Here is a 21,686-nt window from a genome sequence, read left to right on the forward strand (position 1 = left end):
TTTTTATTTTTTAGATAATATTATGTTTTTTAATCTTTAAATGTGTAATTATTTCATCCAATATATTAAGACATATATAACAGTCATGTGATAACATGAAAAAAAAGAGATTTTTACTCTTATCATTTAACCCCCAACTCTTTTCACCATTTTACTGTTATAAGAACACACATCTCACAACTGGTCATACATTTCAATGAGAAACTTAAAACTTTACAGTAATTTGATACAAAAAGATTAGAGACACGTGTTCCCAGACACTGTTCGATCACCAGACGGGCGATTATAGTTGTGTAAAACCTGGCAGAGCAGCATAGCGCAGTTTGAGCTGCAGCAGTAAAACTATACTGCACATCTACCTGCCAGAAAGAGAGAGAGAGAGAGCAAAAGAAAGAGAGCGCAAGCGAGCGTGCGCTCCAAGTGCAGGTTTCTGGGTTGGCAGCAGAGCGCGCGAATAGAACGTGGCACGCGGAATATTGGCCAAAATTCCCGCGAACTCAAACATCAGGAGACGCTCAGAGGGAAGCGAACGAGAACGGTCGACAACGCCTATTTCTCTGAAACGTTCAAATTATCCGGTAAGTCTTCGTTTTTACATTAATTCCACACAACTGTTGTCGCTGAATGCGTATATTTGTTTTCCTTAAGGACTTTACCGAACGCTTTCGTAATAGAATGTGTTAGTTTTGTTTAACAGACTGCGCTAACATTTTTTTCTTCACATTTCCTTAGAAAATTCACCTGCGACTTAACTAAAACTTTTCACAACATTAAGAGGTTCCGCGCCAGTCATGTTTGTATTTACATTTGTATTTGCAGGCTTGCACTTCCATCAGGTGAATTTGGTCAGTTAACTGTAAAAAGCACGTCAAATATGTTTACATCAAACCCAAATCACTGCGTCTGCTGTGCGCAAGTGGACACTGCAGTTTCTGTCGGTCGTTATTTCTTGACAGCAAAACCTTTCTTTTTCAGGCAAGTTCTGTAATGCGTCAGTTCATCCTTTGATTTCTTGAATGTTAATTAGAAGTTAAAAGTGCAGTGGACTCTGAGTTGTACTGTCCTTTTTTATTTGACGACAAATGTGCATTGTTGAATTATGTGTGGTATAGTGGTCAACAATATGCGTGCCATTTATTAAAACAGGTAAATCCTTGCTGGTAATAAACATTGCGTGGATGCTCTGAGACTTGCGGTTATTAGATTTGAAATGTTTTTTTTTTGCAGTCTGTGACATCATGTACCACTGCACATAATGACATTTTAAGGGTTTTGTTTCAGCATCTGTAACTGAGTGTTTTTTTTTCTGGATATCTAAAACATTTATATAATAATGCCATATTTATGTTCTTCAGATTTAAGTGGTATACCTGATACAAAGAGTGCTGCTGGTACACATTACCATGGTGGGTTCCAACACTTAATAAAAACATCTTCTCCTCTACTTTACTTTTACTTTATTGTGTTAATCAGATAATAATATAGACCAAATACATAGACTAGCATCTCTAAAAACCTAACAAACAATGTGTGTCTATTAGTGCTGGGCGGTATGACCAAAAATGTATATCACGGTATTTTCCAAAATTATACCGGTTTCACGGTACATGACGGTATTTTTTTTTCATGCATGACCGGGTGTTAACCATATTTTCTACTGATTGAGAGAGGAAATACTGCAGTATATTGACTTAGAACGCCCTATTTTACTGTCATGATGAGTGAATTTTGTCATATATGTAAATGTGGTGTGCACCCAGTGTGCTTTTTTTGTGCGGAAATGGAACATACATTGGAAGGTGTTACAACCCTCCCCATCAGGTCAGGCTTGATCTTTTTTTTTTAAACATGATGCTAACAGACATACGGTATGTATATATATATATATATATATATATATATATATATATATATATATATATGTGTGTGTGTAAAAGTGTATCTATATACACACATATGTGTGTTTGCAATAATGTTTTGCAGTTTGCAATTTTCCTATAGACTTCCAACATTTGATGAACGTTTAAACATTTTTATGTTTATCAAGGTTTTTTTTTCTTGTGATAATGGCGCTTAACTTGTATTTAATCTAGAATTTTCCTTTAAATGCTCTAAACCTGTAATTTAGTGGTCACAGTATTGTTTGAGAGGCCATTATTTCTTATGTAACAGTCAGTGATTGTTGCGCTATAGTATATAACAACACATTCCTTTGTTTAGTTGCTACATTCTGTTATTTTTTTACTCATGAAAGAGGAAAATTGTAAGAAGTTTTTGTTGTCAAATGGGGTCAGCTTGTATTGTGTGTCCACCTCTTAATTCAATTTTAATTACCACCCCATAGTGTTTAAAGGAGTTCATCTACTTTTTTACATGATGATGATTATGGCATCAGTAGACAGAATATAGCAAAACTGACCTTTCTCTCTGTGGTTCCCATAAGAGGAGCACAAAGAGGCCCGGACACTGTGTTTGTGTCAGTGTCTGTACAGTATGTGTGTGTGAATTCAACCCACGGGCTAAAACACCACCCACCACCTCTGTTCAAAACACCATCCTGTTCTCCAGAGCTCTTAGCAGGGCCCGTCATCCCTTTATATAACATAACACCTGGCCCACCTCCACCCCCAGCCAACACCCGCACTGCACCAGAGGTGATCAACAAGAGCACCACCCCCCCTTCCCCACTGCAGATTTCCCAAAACTAAATCAAAACAATGCACTTTTGTAATGGCTGACCACTGCAGATTTCCCTAAACTAAATCAAAATAATACACTTGTATAATGGCTTACCACTGGCCACAGTAGTTGGATAGTTGGAGGTGTCAGATCTAGCCTGATCTTTCTATTTTTACTCAACAACCTGTTGAACAGTTGTGGTTTTGATGGAGGCTGCTAAAAATAAAATGGAACCAATTATAATACAGTGATTATCTGATAAGAGGTCTAAGTCGGTGTGCTTTTTTCCACTATTCAAGTGGAAATATTAGTTTCAGAGTTTTGGACATTTCTGAGTGTTTTTTTTTTTTTTTTTTACATAATGTTTTATATAAACTACCATTTAAAAGTTAAATTTAGTTCAGAAGAAATTAATAAGTTTTTTTAATTTACTAAATAATGTAAGTTATTTACGTAAAAAGGATGCATTAAATTGATCAAAAGGGACAAGAAAGGCATTTGCAATGTTACAAAAGATTTCTATTTCAAATAAATGCTGTTCTTTTGAACGTTCTATTCATCAAAGAATCCTGAAAAAAATAGAGTTTTCACAAAAATAGTAAACAGCACAACTGTTTTTACCATTCATAATAATAAGAAATGTTTCTTGAGCACCAAATCAGCATATTAGAATGATTTAGGAAGGAGCATGTGAAACTGAAGCCTGGAGAAATTGCTGCTGAAAATTAAGAAACTAGAAAACAAATTTCAAATTGTAATAATTTTTCACAATATTACTATTTTTGATCAAATAAAATGCAGCCTTGGTGAGCATAAGAGGCTTTTAAAAAAATCATATATGTACAGTATATGTTTGTTTATGTGCAATTTTGTGGAAAACAGAAAATAATTGTTTAATTCTGACCTTTTCACAAGGTCCCCATGACCAGGAAGTGTCAGAGAATTTTCATTTCCAGGCCTGGAAAATCATTTAAATTAATCAAATTAAGGGTTTTTAAATAAGTGAATATATAGTGATTATAACTTTATTCTAATAAAAAGCTCTAAAATGTTTAATTGGCTAGAAAGTGTCTAGAGCAAAAAGAAATTAGTTAGAAAAGTGCAGTCTTTATAATTCTTTTTTAAAGTCTTAATCCACAAATCACAAATGACTGGGAAGAGTCATAAAAATTAATTGATTAAAAGTTTTATAAATAAGAGAAAATAAAGCAATTAAATGTTTTTAATGAAAGGAATAATGCAATTAATAATAATAATGCAAATAATTTAATGTAGAATATGCAATAGAATTCATGTTTTAGTTGTGAATAATGGAGAGATACAATGGCAGAAACCATACAGCTTCGTCTTTAAGCAGCAGTACTGTCATAACCTGATTTAGATTTAATCACCTACATGAACATATCTATCAAATAAGTGCTTAACACAGTGTCACTATTGACATAGCTGGGAGAGACAGCTTTTATCATGGGAGAAACGTCACTGAGATTTAGCCTGTGTTAGTTTGAGATAGCGAGATCTTGTCTGTTTTATTTCTGTCTAAATAGAAACCTCCAGTTGACACCAAATTCCCTGGAGCTGCTTCTAAGCACATAAAATAAGAGGACGAATATCACTGTGTCTGTGTGAATGAGAGAAACAGAGACAAATAGAGAGAGACTGGAGTAAAATTTACAGAAGACAAATAATAGGACTGAATCTACAGTTTCTGAGTTTTATGGGGGACCTTGTTTAAAAAAAAAGCATCACACACGACACATGCCCTCATGACCTAAATTCATGCCCCTGGAGTGTCTCAATCTGTCTTGTCTCCTGACAAAAAAGACACTTATTTAGAAACTGATAACTTTATTTAACATGAATATAAGATGCAATCAACTGGTGCAAATGTGTTTACACTATTGGACTGTCAATTTTACGTTTACATTCTATTTTGTATGAAAATAAACTACATAGATAAAACAATTAGATAAAAAAACTTTCATTTCCTTGGTTAAGGACAGTAACTCGGCTTCAGAGAGTGACTTTCTGTCCAATGTCAGATATAAAGGGGAATGTAAAATGAAGATGTTAATTAATATTTCACCCACCCACTCATTTTCCATCATTATCTGTGGATGCGTTAGTCCATGTCTAATGGAGCTGGGCTCCGGTCAGTGGATTTGAGTCATTAGTTTCACACAAATTCAAGGGACATTAAAGCACCATATCTGCGTAATACTTCCAGTAACAGTAGATAATAGTTCTCTTAGAAAGTCCATTTATTTTTTGTATTAACATTAACTTGAGTGCAGTTTAATTAGCTGTTCAGTAGGATTCCATTTATCATAATATCTTTCTTTTTTTATGTAGTGTTGGTCTTCATCCAGTCGAGAAAATTGAGTCTCTGTCTTTGTAAACCAGGTCTTATATTGGTTTTTAATTAGAGTTTTGGCTTTAATTGTGTCTCTTTTTAGGTTTAGATTTATAGTATTAAAACATATTTTGGGTTAGCAGTGATAATATGGAAGCCTGGTGTCGCATGTGGAAAGCTCAGAGGGAGATGTTTTATCATATTACCAGCATTCAGGAGTTATTGCTTGCTGCTAACATACCCATCACTGATTCCCAAAACTAGCTCTAACTCAGCAAGAGAGCAGTTTGATGTAAGACTTCCAAGTTAGAGCTGGAGAATTTGAGACTTCTCTTGAGAGGTGTTGTTGTGGTTCTCTCACTGCAAGCTAATACTTGAAAAGCAGCCATGGAATAAAACAGAGCAACATCTTTGCTTTTATAGTCTGTTGGAATCTAGAAGCTATTGCTTTTCCCTCCCTTTTTTGTTGCCTGGGAAACGGTGTTATCATGAGGCGGGTGCTTGTTGTTAAGTGATCCACCCTCAATGTTTTTCGGTGGAAGCATGCCCAGAACAGCCAGGAAATGAAGTTAACTGAGCAGTTCTCTTTGTGCAGTGCCGTGGCATATCTCATTTCTCTCATGTCTGTGAAGAACCTTTTCTGAGAATTATGGGATGCGCAGAACTTACTAAAAAATAAAGAACTTTCTTTTATTACTGACGATGCAAAGCCCTCTTATTTTCCAGCTTCAGCTACCTGTAGAGATATTTTTTCATGATCCAGTCAATTCCTGTAGAATAATCATTTCATTTCATGATTGATTGATTCCTTGCACTGATACTTACAGACTTATTTGGAGGAAACATTGCATTGCTTTATGTCTTTCTTTATTTCTTCAACTAATAGTTGCATTATCTTTCTTAACTGTACAGTATATTTGATAAAATGCATTTTTGACACCAAATTTGCCCTTAAGTTTTTTTGTCTCTTGCAGTTGAATGCCAGTATATATATATATATATATATATATATATATATATATATAGTTTTTGTTTGTTTTGATATGAGTTTTCACATTCTGTTTTCTCTGAATCTGAGCACAGTTGAGCTAAACCCATCTGTCACAGGACAGATCATAATCTAAGAAACTTCATTTTGGTCATAACTCAATTTTGAAACTGCATTTTGCTTTTGCACAGCAGAATAGTACAGTAGGATTTCTCACCCACTCTCAAAAGTCAGGAATCTGGAATCTGGAATTTTTTTAGTCATATTCCAAGAATACCTTGGAAAGAGATTTTTGTGAGTGCTTAACTGTCGAATTGTTTACTTGTGTTGTGCAGTGCTGCGCAATGACCAGCTCCCCTCCTCTTGAATCCACCAGCCCAACAACTGCTGGCTGTACTCTAAAGCAGCCGCACTGTACTGTACCACTGCATTTATGTATGACTGTAACCAAGGCAACAAACAACATAAGGAACAGAATGGACAGATTAACCGACTGGGTGTGAAGGGAATCCAGGGTTCTTAATACACACACATAATTCTTCCAATTAGCCATTTCTGAGACACAACGTCAAACAAAGTATTTTGTGGGAAGGTTCTGACTGCACCAGCTTGTGGCATTGTGGAGGTATTATAGACAGGTAAGATAAGATGCACTGCCCTCTTTGAATCTTGTATTGTGCTTTTGTTTGTTGTCCTTGAGTCTCAAGAATGTTTTCACGCACATTCCATATGACCACTACAAAAGTACAGTTTTAATGTAGATGAAATGTGTTTAATTATTGTGTAACTTGGTGTAACACCAGAGGGAGTTTGTGTGTGTGTGTGTGTGTGTGTGTGTGCGTCTTGGTGCTGTACAAAGCCATCTGGCACCTACTGTTTCACCACAGCTTGATAAGATTCACTCTTTGAAGAGACCTATAAATCCTGCTGTCTGTTAGGCCTGTTGTGGCCATCTACAGACCTCTATCTCTAGAAATCTGGTGTGTTGCATTATTTAATAGTGGAACGTGAGATATGACATATTTTTGACAGCTTATGAGAAATTCTGTTCTCAGGAGTTTGTGTTCCTTTGACACAAATGTATTAAATGTATTTTAAACCTGTATTTTTGTTTGATAATTACTGTAGGTTTTGTTAACAGTGTACTTAGCAGAAAAGGGATTCACATTTGATAAATTAAGTCGTACCTTCCTCAGATTATTTGCTTTAAACATCATTTACTTACCTTCAGGTTGCTTGATACTTTTTCCTTGGAACACAGGAGGAGTTTTTTATCGAAATGTCAAAGCTGCTGTAGATAAAATGAAACAGCTGTCAATATCTGTTGCAGTTAAGCTGGTTTAGTTCAAAAGTTAATCATATAATTATAATATATGAAAAAAGTAACTGTTTGTGTGTGTGTGTTGTTTTATTGATTTATTTCTTGATTTTCCTACAGTAAATTAACAAGCAAGTTATGCATATTTTGATTGATATTACGTTGATATTGTAATCACACAAATGTTTTGCTTTGGATCAGAATCAAAAATTTGCTCAGATAAACAGACGTGTCATCATGGCAGACATGAGACAGCATTTTTAGCAGGTTCACTTTGAGAATTAAAAGTCTTCACAGAAAAAGTAATTAATGAAAATGAAGTGCAGTAACTAATTTTCTTGGAAGTAAAAGTTTCCATCTCACTGGACTGATGGTTAACTGTGGAGGAGTGACAGCTCAAAGACATGAACTAAAACCTGACTTTGTGTTTGTAAAGAGAGGTTATTTTTCCTTTCCTTTTCAAACAGTTCAAATGTTTAATGTATTACTATTTAAAAATCATTTTGACAAGCTCTCAGAAATGAACAGAAAAGACAAAAAAAATCTGAAAAGAATAGCCTATTTCATATTCAGTCACTAATGCAAATGCAAGGTGTGTTTTTCCTCATTTGAGTCATGTTTTATGAATAGCTTGCATTACTTTCACTGCACATCATGAATCCAACTATATTTCACAGCACAATATCATTGTGAATAATATTGTGGATAATGTGGTAAATAGCACTAGATAAAAGTGCTTTTGCTGTGTTGGAAATGATAAACAAGTAAATGAGTTGTGAGCTCACTGTAAATGAGTTGTGTGCTCTGAATGTAGATTAGCTGGGGTCATGTAGGGTTTATGTAAATTTCATTCCTCTTCCTGATTTATGTAAATCTGTGGGGTATTTATCTAATGTATTTCCACAATTGAGTGTAATATCTCGTAAAGATTGTAAGCTTGAAGTCTCAGGTCTTCTTCTAATGTTCATCATTGATAGTTCATAGCCCTGTGTGAAGGTCAGTTTAACAACTGCACTCTCAAAAGAACAACAAGAGCATTAGCTATCCTACATCTGACTTTCTGTCAATTTGATATTAAAAGGTTTTTCATGCACATTTGAAGAAGTGAAGTTAATACTTGAAACCAAAAAAAAAAAAAAAACAGACTAAAGATTTCTTTGTTTAGGAAAAAGTTTCTAGGCCATTTACGTAAATGGGTGTAATCAATAATTTTCTTTTAGACTCAGAAGCTGCATTTAGGTTGCAGATTTATTTTTTTGAGGCATCTGGATGTCTCAGGCTGTAAACATGACAAATTCAGCCTTGAAGTTTAATACATATTTAGTCACCTGGCAGTTTTGTGTTGTGGCAGTAGTGTGGAAAGGGCTTGGCTGTACATTATCCCACTTATTACTCACCAAATAAATATATACCTGTACATGTAATATTGACTTAAGTTTTTTTTTTTTTTTTTTTTTAATTTAACTTACTCATAAATCTAAAAGTTCTCTCCTAATTTTTCCCAGCTTTCTTTCTATCTCTCGCTCTTTTACCTTTGCAGTTTTTTCATGGACTCTTATTCATAAATGTGCATGGATGCCTATAAACATAGGCTATTATAAATTGGCATGTTTTGGGCTATCTGAGATAATTATTTTTCAGGAATTACACATGGAGGGTCTTTTCAATATCGCATTCAGTTCAATACATGTGATTCATCTTAATCTTTCCCTGAATCACATTTTTTATTTTGCTTAAATTTTTTTTTTTTTTTTTTTTTATAATTTAACTGTATATTATATTTACGCTTCCACTAAAACAAAAAGGCAGTCAATTACACTGTAAATTACAATCTGCCCAGCAACAAGAAAGTCTCCTCAGAAAAAGTCCTTTTCACTAAAGTCGATACAAAAGATGCAAGATGATGCCAAAATATCTGAGTGCTGAATGCCATGAGTGTTTAATCAGAATCAGGTACTCCAGAGACCTATGTAAAAGAAGTGTTTATAATGTCCATGATTATGCACAATCATCTTTTGTCGTATGATTGGGTACAATTCCCCTGTTTTTAATCAAGCCTCAGCTTTCATGGCCAGAGTGCATTTACAACACACAGCCTAATGCTATGATTGTGCCAAATGAGAGACACAACAACATGATGCACCATCAATTAGATTACTAAGTACCCATTTCTAAAAATAAATTCATCCATATGAATGTGTTTTGATAAATAATGTCTGTCTCCGTTTGTTGACTCACAGCTAATTAATGTTATGTCTCTTCATTTGTTTGAATGCTGCAAGAGAGCATGTTTTTTAGCTAAGAGGAGAATAAAACACACTTGTTATGGCCGATGGAGGCTTGATGACCAATTTAGTAAATGCTCAAATGGCACTTTGCTAATTGAACGTTGACAGACACATAATGGAATTACAGGACAAATTGTAACAGGGTTTTTGTAAGACATTGACGTCTATCTCTTTGTTTCCACAGGCAAATCTGTCTGCTTTTAAATTTCTTTTGCTTTTCCTTGTCATTTTATATATGTTTACTAATATAGTTTATTTAAACTGCTCAGAGGACATTTTATTGCTGAAATGTTGCACTTATAGTTTAAGAGACTTAATTGAGTTCTTAGTTACGTTTGTTTCATTTTTTTTTTTAGATGTTTAAAGTAGAAACAAAATGATATAATGCTGAATAGCAAAGCACTGTATTTCTAGAATCTCTAACTTTGATGTTTTGGCGAATCTGAGCACAGTTTGAGACATTGTTGATCTTTTTCTCAAGAGAAATAGTCACAGAGAGACAAAAGTCTTCATTTGCTCTCTTTAAACTCATTGAGCAGATTTCCTCTATGTTTTATCTTTCTGATGAGTGCTTTCAGCTTAATGGTAAAACCATATTACAGTTATTCAGTCAAGGTAAACTCATGCCATCACAAGAATGAATCCAAACATCATTATTTGTTTGAACAGTGCTGGTCCTGAAACCCTTCCAAAATCTTATTTGAAGATTAGCTCAGTAGGCTGCTTTAGTTAGGAACACTATATGGCTTTTCAAAATGCTGAGTGACAGCAAATATAGACACGGCCGGCAGCTCTGCAGAGAGAGAGCCAAACAATGCCCAAGGCTTCAAACTGAATGTTCAGCTTTGCAGAGCACAGACAGCTTCCACAGCGAGGAGACACGTGCGTGCACACAAATACGGAAGCTGGATTGCATAATTTATCAGAAACAAGGTAAAGGGGTTATATTTTGTCTATTGCTTTCTAAAGACCAAATATAAGAAGCAGAGATAGCCCTAAACCTCAGAAGATTTAGACGAGCGTCTAAATGTGTTATCTCCCTGCTGTTGGAAGCTTGAGTAACTCTTCAGCAAGAAATGTTTAGAGGAGTTTTTCGTTTACAAATTTGCTCACCAGAAATGTGCTTAAAAATTGGAACTGATTTCCTTGGTGTCCTCGCATCTGCCGAAGATTTCAGTGTGAACTCAAACATTTTTTACTATATTGTTCCAAGATTATCTGAGTTATGCTTTTAAAATTTATTTTATGGTCTCTAATATAATAAATATTCCTCTTGGTGCTTTTTGCAATGTGTTGACACAGAAATGTCCTGAATGAATGTAATAGACTTTAGTCAGGTTAGATGCCATATTGAATTTTAGAGCTACACCAGCCATCAATTAGAGCTGACTGGTTTTTGCTCAAAAACCTGTGATTGTCAACCTGCTTTTTTGTTTTATTTCAGCCGATCTCTTTTCCGGACTTGCTCACAAAATGCATTGCAATCATTTCCAAAGATGTAATTTGTGTGGAAATATTATGAAGTCTGTAAGCAGGACATTAACAGAGGCCAGAGACGGGACATACTGAAGATGAGAAAATACTGTACAAGACAATGTGTGCAATATTGGAAGAAAACTTTGATTGAATTGGGAGTGGGGGTATCTGTGTATCTCTGAAGGGAAAGTTTTGATGGCATTTTCTTTTCGTCTTACCTCTGTATAATGCCTATTAAAGTAGTGTTTATAAGCACAGCGAGGAAAATTAGTGGCACAAATAATAAAGGTCCTGGATAATGTAATTTTTAGCAACTCTCAACTTTTGTCTCCTGAAAGTTTTTTTTTATTCCAGAAATACTGTCAGCTGAACAATCGGTATGTTGTTAAACAACAGTACAATCCATTAAACGAACTGTACTTACATACCTCATCTCGTTCCATCCCTCAGACTTGTTTTCATTCAAGTCAAAAACTGAATATGGCACTACCCTAACTAAGCTCTATTGATATTTTTTAATGAAACATGGTTTTAAAATCAAAATAGGAATGGTAATACCTGGTTACAAAAAATACTAACAAAGTGAAATCAATAAAAATAAATAAAAAGCATGCCACGGGCAATAGAGTTAATCAAAACGGTAGCATGCGCACTAAACATTCCCAGTTTAGTTTTTTAAGCATCTCTTCTCCAAACTGTCTTTAAAGTGCTTCTCTCCCCTCATTACCATGCATGTATTGGCCTTGCAAAGCCAGTGTCTCCTGCAATCATAGGGGCCAAGGGGAGATTAATTAGAGACCTTGGTGCTCCTGTGACAGGCAAAGTAAACAGCCTCTCGCTCAGCCTGTAATTTATGTAATGCCTCCTTTACTGTGGATATCAGAAATTGCCTTTTTTTTGGTCGATACTCTGGCGCTGGGTGGTAATGATGCTTCAGTCTGCTCTCCTGCCTTTTCTGGACTATTCTGGGAGAGTGGAGGAGAGAAAATAGGATGTTTTTGTACTGTAACATCAAACAAAGAGTTTCAGAGTAAGTTCAAGCCCGGCAGAGTTCAGAGGCGTGCAGTGCATGTGAACTATTGTGCTGGTTTTTGTCTTGGTTCTTTGTTAATGTTGAAAGTCCGAAGCCTTTAGAGACAAAACTCTTGTCACATTATCCGGTCGATCTTCAGTGTGATTGAGGACTGTCATGGTGTTTGGAAAATAGTTGGGTCAGACCCGACCCGAGTAGCGGTGCAATTGTACTGCCAGCCTGATGTGTAATTGCTTGTTTGTGTGGGGCCGTTTTGTTGTTTGTTTCAGTGCGTTGTACTGCGATAGATAATGGCTGTCCTCCCAGCTCTCAAAACAGTAAAGCGACATTTTTAGAAGAATTGGCAACAATTTTGAGAGTCTATAGGCTCTTCTGAGAAGATTAAACTAACGGAGTGTCACATGATGTGCTGCATAAGGGGAATTTAGCACTGGTAGGCGTCTGCGGGATTTTAGGCTCTGCATGTAGTGCATTTAGATTTGAGCACTTTGTTCTTATTTCGTTTTTTTCACTAGTTCTAGTTAATTTGAATGGTAAACCCTGTAGGGTTTATTACCCAATGAATACCCCCTAGGAAACCTCCAAAATAAGTGCACATTAAAGCAAGTACTAACACAAAGAGAAAATGCTAAGCTATCAAGTGTTCTGGTGCTTATATAAAAAATGAATAGGCCTACAATGATAGGAATTTTTTGTCTAAAATCAACTGCAACTGAAAGAGCAACTGTCTTGGTACCAGATCAAAAAGAAAAAAGTTAGCTTGTCAGTTGTTCTTAAAAATAACTTGGTTGAAAGTTTTACTCAGACATATATCATATTGCAGATAAAATGGGTCACAGCCTCGTTTTGTCTTACAGACATTATTTACCCAAAAATGAAAAATGTCAGCATTTACTCACCCTCATGTCAAACTTGTATGACTTTTTTTTCTGGAATACAGAAGAAGATATTTTTAACCATTGTTCTGTGCTGAAAATCCTTTACCTAATTTGGTGTTCTAGTTCAAAAACTGTCAGGCCTTTTAAAGATTGCTTATAAATCTTTCATCATGCTATATTATTACTAAATCACAAAGGTTTCTGTTTGCACCGATTTTGTATTTATTTTTGGAACTGATTGATCATAGGCCTCATTGTACCAAGCTTATGCAAAAAAACAACAACAACAACCTTATTTGTGGATAATTTGGCAGTGATCACTCAAAAACTGCGGTGCATAAGCTCTAGGGTTGTAATGATATACCGGTATGACGGTTTATCGCGGTTTGAACGTGCACGGTTATCATACCGTAAACATTTGCATATCTACGGTTTAAAAAAAATGAATGAAAAAAAATCTCACCTGCGCAAATGCAACTTATTTCCGCTCGGCTGCTTCACTCTGCATTCACTTGGCTGATTACACGCACGTGCAGCGGGGAAAATGACAAAGATACGGTGGCCGAGAAGTGCAGAACAAATCACAATTCTGAAAACAAAAGAACAAATTACAAACGCAAATGCAAGTCTAAAAAACAAAATAACAATTCAGAAAACACAACAACAATTCAGAAAACATTATAACAAGTCAGAAAACACAATGACAAATTCGAAAACAAAATAACAAGTCAGAAAACAACGACAAATCTGAAAACAAATTAACAAGTCAGAAAACACAACGACAATTCAGACAAACCGGAAAAGGTAGGTATAGTTTGAGACAGTGCCATTGGTTTGGGATAATCTCCATCCCCGGCGAAAAAAAAAGTTAATATCTGCAGTATGGGAATACTTCGGATATTTAAAAAAAACGAACGCGGGGTTGTCCTTGAAGACGGATCCAATTTGCAATACATCCAACATCTTCGCTCATATTCGCGAATACCATCCCTCCGTGCAGATGAAGGTGTGTCGCATTAATAACAAGTTATAAGTTAAGGCTGTATGATTTCCGTGAAGCAGAGGGAATCCCGGTGCAGTTGTGAACATGGAATTTACAGTATAACGAGGATTTCACGTAAAACGTGCAATCCGATGGATGGATAAATCAAAAGTAGATATGATATGTCTGAATATTTATGTGCAAAGAGATAATATAGACTATATAAGTAATCTGCTTGTTTTTGCATGTCTCTGAGTGGCGCAGTTTTATCTACTACATACTGAAGTATGCATACATAAATGGTGTTTTCAGCGTCTAAGATACATAAACATGAACATCAGCAGAGCTGCTCTGAGAGAAAACGTAAATAAAAATGTCCTAGTTTTATTTGAGAAAATCCATTGTCAAATACACTCTGAAACTCAAAGGTCCGCTACAACCCATCAAAATAAAAGTTTGATTTAATTTGAAATTATGACAGAAATATATTAGCATTGTACAATGTACTTCAAAGTTATAATAACAGCAATAATAATATTCTTTATAATAAAATAATTTATTTAAACATTGTTTTCAAGGAATATCATGTTTGTTCATGTTTTAAATATAATGACAAAAATAAAAGGAGTTGTACATTTTCATTTGATAACATTTTAAAACATTAATTTTTTAAAATGTTAAAGTGTGATATAGATATACATAAGGTTTATTTTTTTATTGTTTTTTAAATTTATTTATTTATTCAGAAGGGAGACTTCAATACTTTCATTAAAATGGTTTCAAGTTTTTTGTAATAAAGGATTTGTTCATGCAAATAACTTGTTCTGGTTCTTTTAAGAGTCATTGTTACTGATAAGAATTATTGTTTAATATATATCGTGATAACCGTGACATTTTCTGAGACGATTATCATACCATGAAAATCTCATACCGTTACAACCCTAATAAGCTCACATCAGTGAGGTCTACAATCAGTCAGGTTCCATAAATGAAACACAAAAGCTGTGCTAATTGAAAGAAGACAAACTGATAAAAATATGCAATCCAATATTTGTTAATAATATAGCATAACAAAAAATGTATAAGCAACTTTTTGTAGGCTGGTCATTTTTTGACCGGGAACACCACAAGTGTAACCAGATGGGGGGAAAATCCCTAAAAGTACAAAAATTAAAAGAAGAAAATGAAAAAGAAAAAGACAAAGGAAAAAGGTAAGGGTGTGAGCATAGTCAGTAAGTTTTAGTCCCATGCAAAAATATCAACTAGGATTTTTGGGGGAAAAAAGTATTTTTTTTTGTATAATGAAAGTCAATGGGTCCAAAACAACATTTCTGACCCGCCGACCCAAGTATTTTGCTGTCCAGTGGTCATAACTTAACATTGCAATTTCTGTATTGCATTAGTTTTGAATATTTCTCATGGAGATTTAATCATTTTTGACACTTCAGTCTGAGTTAAATCTCTTGTTTTTTGGCAAATTTTTTCTGTAAAAGAAAACGTGCCTAATAATTCTGTACACCTAAATATAAGGAGTTTCTCACTTCCAACCTTCATGGACAATTATATATCACTTGTAAATTATTAAATACAAAATGTATAGTAGTTATTAAGATTGATGTGGTTTGGAATTGGTCAAATGTGCTTGGAAACAAAATATGATCAGAATATCAACGTGCCTAATAATTATGCATGCACTGTATATTTGTGTTCCACATTAAGAAATACCCTCATTCAGGTTTGGAAAGATATTAAGTAAATGATGACAGAATTTTCATTTTTAGGGAGACTATCCCCTGAAATGTTTTATTTTGATAGGACCCAAAATCACTCTTATCATTTGATACCCTAATGCAATTAATTAGAGATTAGTGTCATTTATCTGATGTCCCTGTGGTCTTTTCCTTTCGCTTGCTCTCAGATCTGTCATAAATAAGCATGATTACTGCATGTTCAAAGAATCTGAATTTTTCAGAGCTACTTCCTGCCACAAGTGGAAATTGTCACTTTTGGAATAAATTGTAGGCATTACTCATGTGTGGTTATGAGAGTGCTGTCTGCCAAATCTCTCTCTCTTCCTCTTTCTCGCTCTCAGTTAAATGAGAATTTATTCCTCCTCTTTGAGTTCTGGCTTAGACGGAGAGAAAACACAGGGAGCTCACTCACAGCTCAATGGAAGAAAGAAACAAACAAATGTGTGCATTTTAATTGTCAATGAATGAATGTAGAGCGGCATCTCAAGGCTTCACAGCAAAAACTCTCTTCATAATTTATTAAATTCACACCATCATGAACACGCACATCAGTGGCCTTTCAAAACATACACAATTAAAATGTGCATTCAAAAATTCTCTAGTCATCAACGATATTGTACATTGAGAGTCTGATAATTTGCTTGGTAATGGGTACAGGACGATTAGACTTTTTTGTCTCTACATTATAATTGCTGTGACTGTGGTTAAGTTCAATGTTTTTGCTTGTATTGCTGTGTATTTTATATACTGTTAAAAGGTTTGTGGTCGAAGTCTCTTATGGTCAACAAGGCTGTATTTATTTGATCAAAAACACAGTAAATGCATTAATATTGTGAAACATTGTTTCACTTTAAAAAAAAAACTGTTCTATTTAAATATATTTAAAAATTTTATTTAGTCCTGTAAAGGCGAAGCTGAATTTTCAGCAGCCGTTACTCCAGTCTTAAGGTTAACATGATGCTTCAGAGCTGCAGCTTAATATTTTTGTGGAAACCATGATACATTTTTTTTCAGGTTTATATGATAAATAAAAAGTTCAAAATAACAGCATTTAATAGATTTTTTTGTAACAATATGAAAGGCATCCTTGCTTAATGAATACACACACACACACACACACACACACACACACAATAATACAATGTTATTAGAAAATATTAGCGTTTTTTGCCCATGTATAGGTTATTTAGAATGGTTGCTAAGAGTATTTTGGTGTTTTTATTTTTTATTACTGACACAAATTTTATTCTGGTCCCTAGATATAGCTTGTGTCCCTCCTTTAATATAAATCTGTCAGCAACCAAACAAAAATCATAAGCTCAGTTGCTTAGAGAATTAATAGCACCCCTCTCCTCAATAAATGTCATGGTTTGAGATGTCCATATCATCCATTTCCGTAACATGACTTTTGAAGGACCATTAAATATATTTTTTTGTGTTTGCTTTCTAGGGTATATAGGAGCAGCCATGCCATTTGGCTGTTTGACTCTGGGAGAGAAGAAGGACTACAACAGTCCTTCAGAGGTCACCGATAAGTATGACCTGGGACAGGTAGTGAAATCGTGAGTACCAATCTATGGTTATGGCTACCTTTTGTTTTGCTCTTGTTTATAGTAGTCTTTTTGTGCAAAATATATGCTCCTTTTTTTCTATGTGTAAATTCGATTCTAAATCCCAGATTTTCTTCATTAACAGGGAGGAGTTTTGTGAAATCTTCAGGGCAAAGGACAAGAACACACTGAAAATGTACACCTGTAAAAAGTTCCTGAAGAAAGATGGAAGAAAAGTACGAAAAGCAGCCAAAAACGAGATCCTCATCTTGAAAATGTACGTTTTCCGTGCAAGTTATTTATACGATCCACATTTTAGCAAAGAAAGGTGCTTGCAGATGGTGCTCAGTGTTGAAATTTGTATAACAAGAGTAGCAGAATGCAGTCGACTCTTTACCATGCAAATGATTTTATTTTTGCAAATAGTCATGATTTCTTTTCACTTTCTACTCTGCTTCCTTTCACAGTGTCACAGTTTCTCTCTTGCTTTCTCTCTGTCTCTCCCCGCAGGGTGAAGCATCATAACATCCTCCAGCTGGTAGATGTCTTTGAGACGAGAAAAGAGTACTTCCTCTTTCTGGAGCTGTAAGTGCTTTGAGATTTTCATATGTGAGAGTGAATAAGAAAGTACAAGAGTGTGAATGGATACTTTTTGCCTTTATTGTGTTAAGATTAAAAAATTGAATCAAAATAAAAATCCCGTTATTATTTACACACCCTTAGTTGTTTCTTTTTTTCTTCAAGATGGATAGGGATGTGGAATATAGAATATACTATTTTGCCTGTAATAAAGTGGATTATTTATTTATTTATTGAGATTGGGTTGTAGTGGAGACAATATTTTTTTTATTCTTCTGTATCTTTATCCTGTTATTATTGGAGAAGTCCAGTCAACAGATTAAGCAAATAAAAAAGTACATTAAAAAATTCAGTGGCCACTGGGGTTTTCAAGCTGCAAATGATTTAAATGTTTCATTTTTTGATGATCTATTTTTTACGTAAAGATGCATTTGCATGTGCTTCTTGATCATTTCTTTCTATAAACTACAAATATTTTTGTACAGTCATTATATTACAAGGACAATTTTGACTTTCACATGAGTATTTGGCTTGGCTGTTTTTCATGTTTTTTACTTCAGGGCCACAGGAAGGGAGGTGTTCGACTGGATCTTAGACCAGGGCTACTACTCAGAACGTGACACCAGCAATGTGATCCGGCAAGTGCTTGAGGCTGTGGCTTACCTGCACTCTCTTCACATCGTTCACAGAAACCTAAAGGTGACTTGGGGCTTTACTACCATCTAATGGTCTCCACATGGTATTGCACCAGAATGCAACCTCAGACTCAGACTACAACATTTCAGGAGACAGAAGTTGATTAGATACACTAAAGGGTTAATTTATTTCAAAGAAAAATTCATTCTAACAATCATACTATTATCAATGACATGTCTTGCATCTCTTGTTTTTAATACAATTAAAATGTCTGATTCTTATAAAGGCTTTGCGAGGTAAAGTGTTTGAGGTTTTATTCAACTGATTGCATTTACTGCTATATTTTTTCACCCTGTCAGCTGGAAAATCTGGTCTACTTCAACCGTCTGAAGAACTCCAAAATTGTAATCAGCGATTTTCACCTGGCCAAACTGGAAAATGGTCTTATCAAAGAGCCATGTGGCACACCAGAGTACCTTGGTACGAAAAAGTGTCAAATCTTTCAGATGTAACTGCACCCTATATTGTGAATTACGATTATTAATATAAATATACTGATAGAATTATAATATATTAGTGTCAATGATGTAAAACTAGTTATACAATAATAATATAGAAATAATACGGATAATGAATTAAAAACACACCTCTTTCTTCATTCCTGAATTACACTTAAAAAAAAAATGTTTACAATCAAAAATGTGTAAAATATTTTTAAAATAATGATTAATATGTGTACACTAAAGTGCATTCAAGGTCTTCAAGGTTGCGCCACTTGAGATTGTAGTCATTACATCATAAATGTTTTGCAAAAAATGTATTAAACCAACATGAATACCAAAATGACATGTCTAAGAAGACTATAATATAATATAGTGTTTTGCATAATATTGTATTTAATATTTGGCATTGACTCATAATTCAGGCTTTCTCTTATAGCTCCAGAGGTGGTCGGCAGACAGAGATATGGCAGACCGGTGGACTGCTGGGCCATCGGGGTGATCATGTACATCCTGTGAGTTCATGCGTCGTTATTTTATACATTTCATTCATTGTGTGAGATGGTTCAACACATTCATTTCATTGTGCTTTTGAACCATATCTTTCTTTATTAGTAGACCCCATAGATGTCTGTTTTGGAGTCACTTGCCTGACACGTTCTTGAGTTCATCAGCATGTACATTCCATTTCCTCTTGTCACATTGCGTGTTAGATCATCATTGCCACTATGTAAGTGCACAGTATTTCCTGTATCAGTTTCTCTGCCTAATCCCTCCTCAAAATCAATTGTTGTTCATGTGGTGTTATGGTCCTAATGAACCCCTTGCCCTAGGAAATTTTAATGCTCTGGTCATATTATTATTTTTAACAGACTGTCAGGAAACCCACCTTTTTATGATGAGACAGAAGATGATGATTATGACAATCATGATAAGAACCTGTTCAGGAAAATTCTGTCTGGAGACTACGAGTTTGACTCACCCTATTGGGATGACATCTCAGATTCAGGTACAGTACACAAATCACTGTACAGTAGGTGTGAGATGAATCTGTGGGATTCTGATCAGAACACAAATTCAACTATTCAACAAATTCTTTGCAGCAAAAAGCCTAGTTGCATGTTTAATGGAGGTGGATCAGGACCAAAGACTGACCGCACAGGAAGCCATCAATCATGAGTGGTAAGGAGCCTTTGCCAGTACAGAATCTGCATTTTATAATTTATCAGCAGGTTAATTAAAAATTAACTGCTGTGCATCTTTTTGTTGTTGTTTTTTTGTTTAGGATATCTGGAAATGCCGCCTCAGACAAGAACATCAAAGATGGTGTTTGTGCTCAGATCGAGAAAAATTTTGCTAAAGCTAAATGGAAGGTAAGGTTTCAAATAAATTAACTTTCTATTAATCAAAGAATCCTAAAATAATGTGTCATGGTTTTCACAAAAATATTCAACATTCATAATAACGAGTAATGTTACTTGAGCACCATATTAGACATATTTCTGAAGTATTAATTTACACTGAAGACTGGAATGATGACTGTAGAAAAACAGTTATTTTAAATTGTAACAATATTTCACAATATTACTGTTTTTACTGTGTTAAGTCTAAATATTAAGCCTCAAGCCATTTTTTTAAACATTACAAAATCTTTCTACTGTAACCTCATTTGTGCCAAATTTCAATAAGTTGTGGACTAAAATGCATTCATTAATTAATCATTTTAATTAATCATTTAAAAAAAAACATTTTTTTGAGTCATTTAAAAATATATGTAGTATTTTTAGTTAAACGTATTACATTAAAATATTATTATTATTTGTTATCCAGAAAGCTGTTCGTGTGACCACCATGATGAAGAGACTCAGGGCTCCAGATCAGAGTGACTCTGGAGCCTCTAGTCCTGCAATGGGAGCCTCAGGAGGACCTGTTACCCCCAGCACCACCCCTGTTCCCCTGGCTGCCACACCAGTGCCTCCCCGCACCACCCTGGATCACCCTGATGCCCAGACGCAGGAGGCCTCGGCTCCAACACGGTGTAATGGAGAGATACTGACAGCCCAGCAGCGTAGTGGGGAGACTAGGGAGGAATAGAATGGCGGATGACATTCGGGCAAATATAGTGGCAAATAGAGAAGCACCTACACACTACATATACATTCATATTGAAATCTAATGGTGGAGCGAAGTTCAATTGTGTCTAAAAGCTTGATCGCCATTTTACATTTTCATTTGTGCAAAATGCTGTAATCTAGGAAGACTTTAAAAAGTAAATCCCAGTCCCATAGTAGTTTTATCTGTATTTTCTTAAATAGCTTTATCAAAGAAATAATATTTGTTATTCTGAAGTAATACTCCGTCATTTAATTTCCATGGTTAATTCAAACCAATTTAAAATATCCTCATCAAACCTTTGCTACCATCTTTTTAAGGGTATTATACAAAATAAGATCCATTACCCGGATGAAGCTTATTTATTTAGTTCTTAGATTTACTTTAAAACATTTCATTAAAAATGTATGTGGTTCAAATATTTTCAGTTGTATTTATTGCATACCTAAAAATTGCAAGTGGCAAACTGATATTTTCTTTTTTTTCCCACATTGCATTTAAAAAACAATACAGCCTCAAAATATGAATCTTGAAGCCATTAAATAAGATAATTAACAAACACA

General features: G+C 34.8%; 1 protein-coding gene across 1 annotated transcript; it reads left to right on the plus strand.

Annotated features, from left to right (window-relative positions):
- Positions 1-384: 384 nt before the first annotated feature.
- On the plus strand, positions 385-21,512 carry LOC107584462 (caM kinase-like vesicle-associated protein). The gene is made up of 11 exons (XM_016271093.1): positions 385-578; positions 17,197-17,308; positions 17,442-17,573; positions 17,807-17,881; positions 18,436-18,574; positions 18,871-18,991; positions 19,451-19,526; positions 19,884-20,020; positions 20,115-20,193; positions 20,297-20,384; positions 20,842-21,512. Exons 2-11 carry the CDS (start codon positions 17,214-17,216, stop codon positions 21,103-21,105), a joined length of 1,206 nt encoding a protein of 401 aa, XP_016126579.1. The 5' UTR covers positions 385-578; positions 17,197-17,213; the 3' UTR covers positions 21,106-21,512.
- The last annotated feature ends 174 nt before the right edge of the window (positions 21,513-21,686 follow it).

This window comes from Sinocyclocheilus grahami, unplaced genomic scaffold (genome assembly GCF_001515645.1).
Source record: "Sinocyclocheilus grahami isolate Dianchi unplaced genomic scaffold, SAMN03320097.WGS_v1.1 scaffold60.1, whole genome shotgun sequence".
NCBI classification, from domain to species: domain Eukaryota; kingdom Metazoa; phylum Chordata; class Actinopteri; order Cypriniformes; family Cyprinidae; genus Sinocyclocheilus; species Sinocyclocheilus grahami.

What these genes read in the sequence shown, in the direction of transcription:
- LOC107584462 (XM_016271093.1), top strand. Translation starts at nt 17,214, where the DNA reads ATGCCATTTGGCTGTTTGACTCTGGGAGAGAAGAAGGACTACAACAGT. An exon ending in GAGATCCTCATCTTGAAAAT is followed by an intron (nt 17,574 to 17,806) that starts GTACGTTTTCCG and finishes CTCTCCCCGCAG; the next exon opens with GGTGAAGCATCATAACATCC. An exon ending in TGGCACACCAGAGTACCTTG is followed by an intron (nt 18,992 to 19,450) that starts GTACGAAAAAGT and finishes TTTCTCTTATAG; the next exon opens with CTCCAGAGGTGGTCGGCAGA.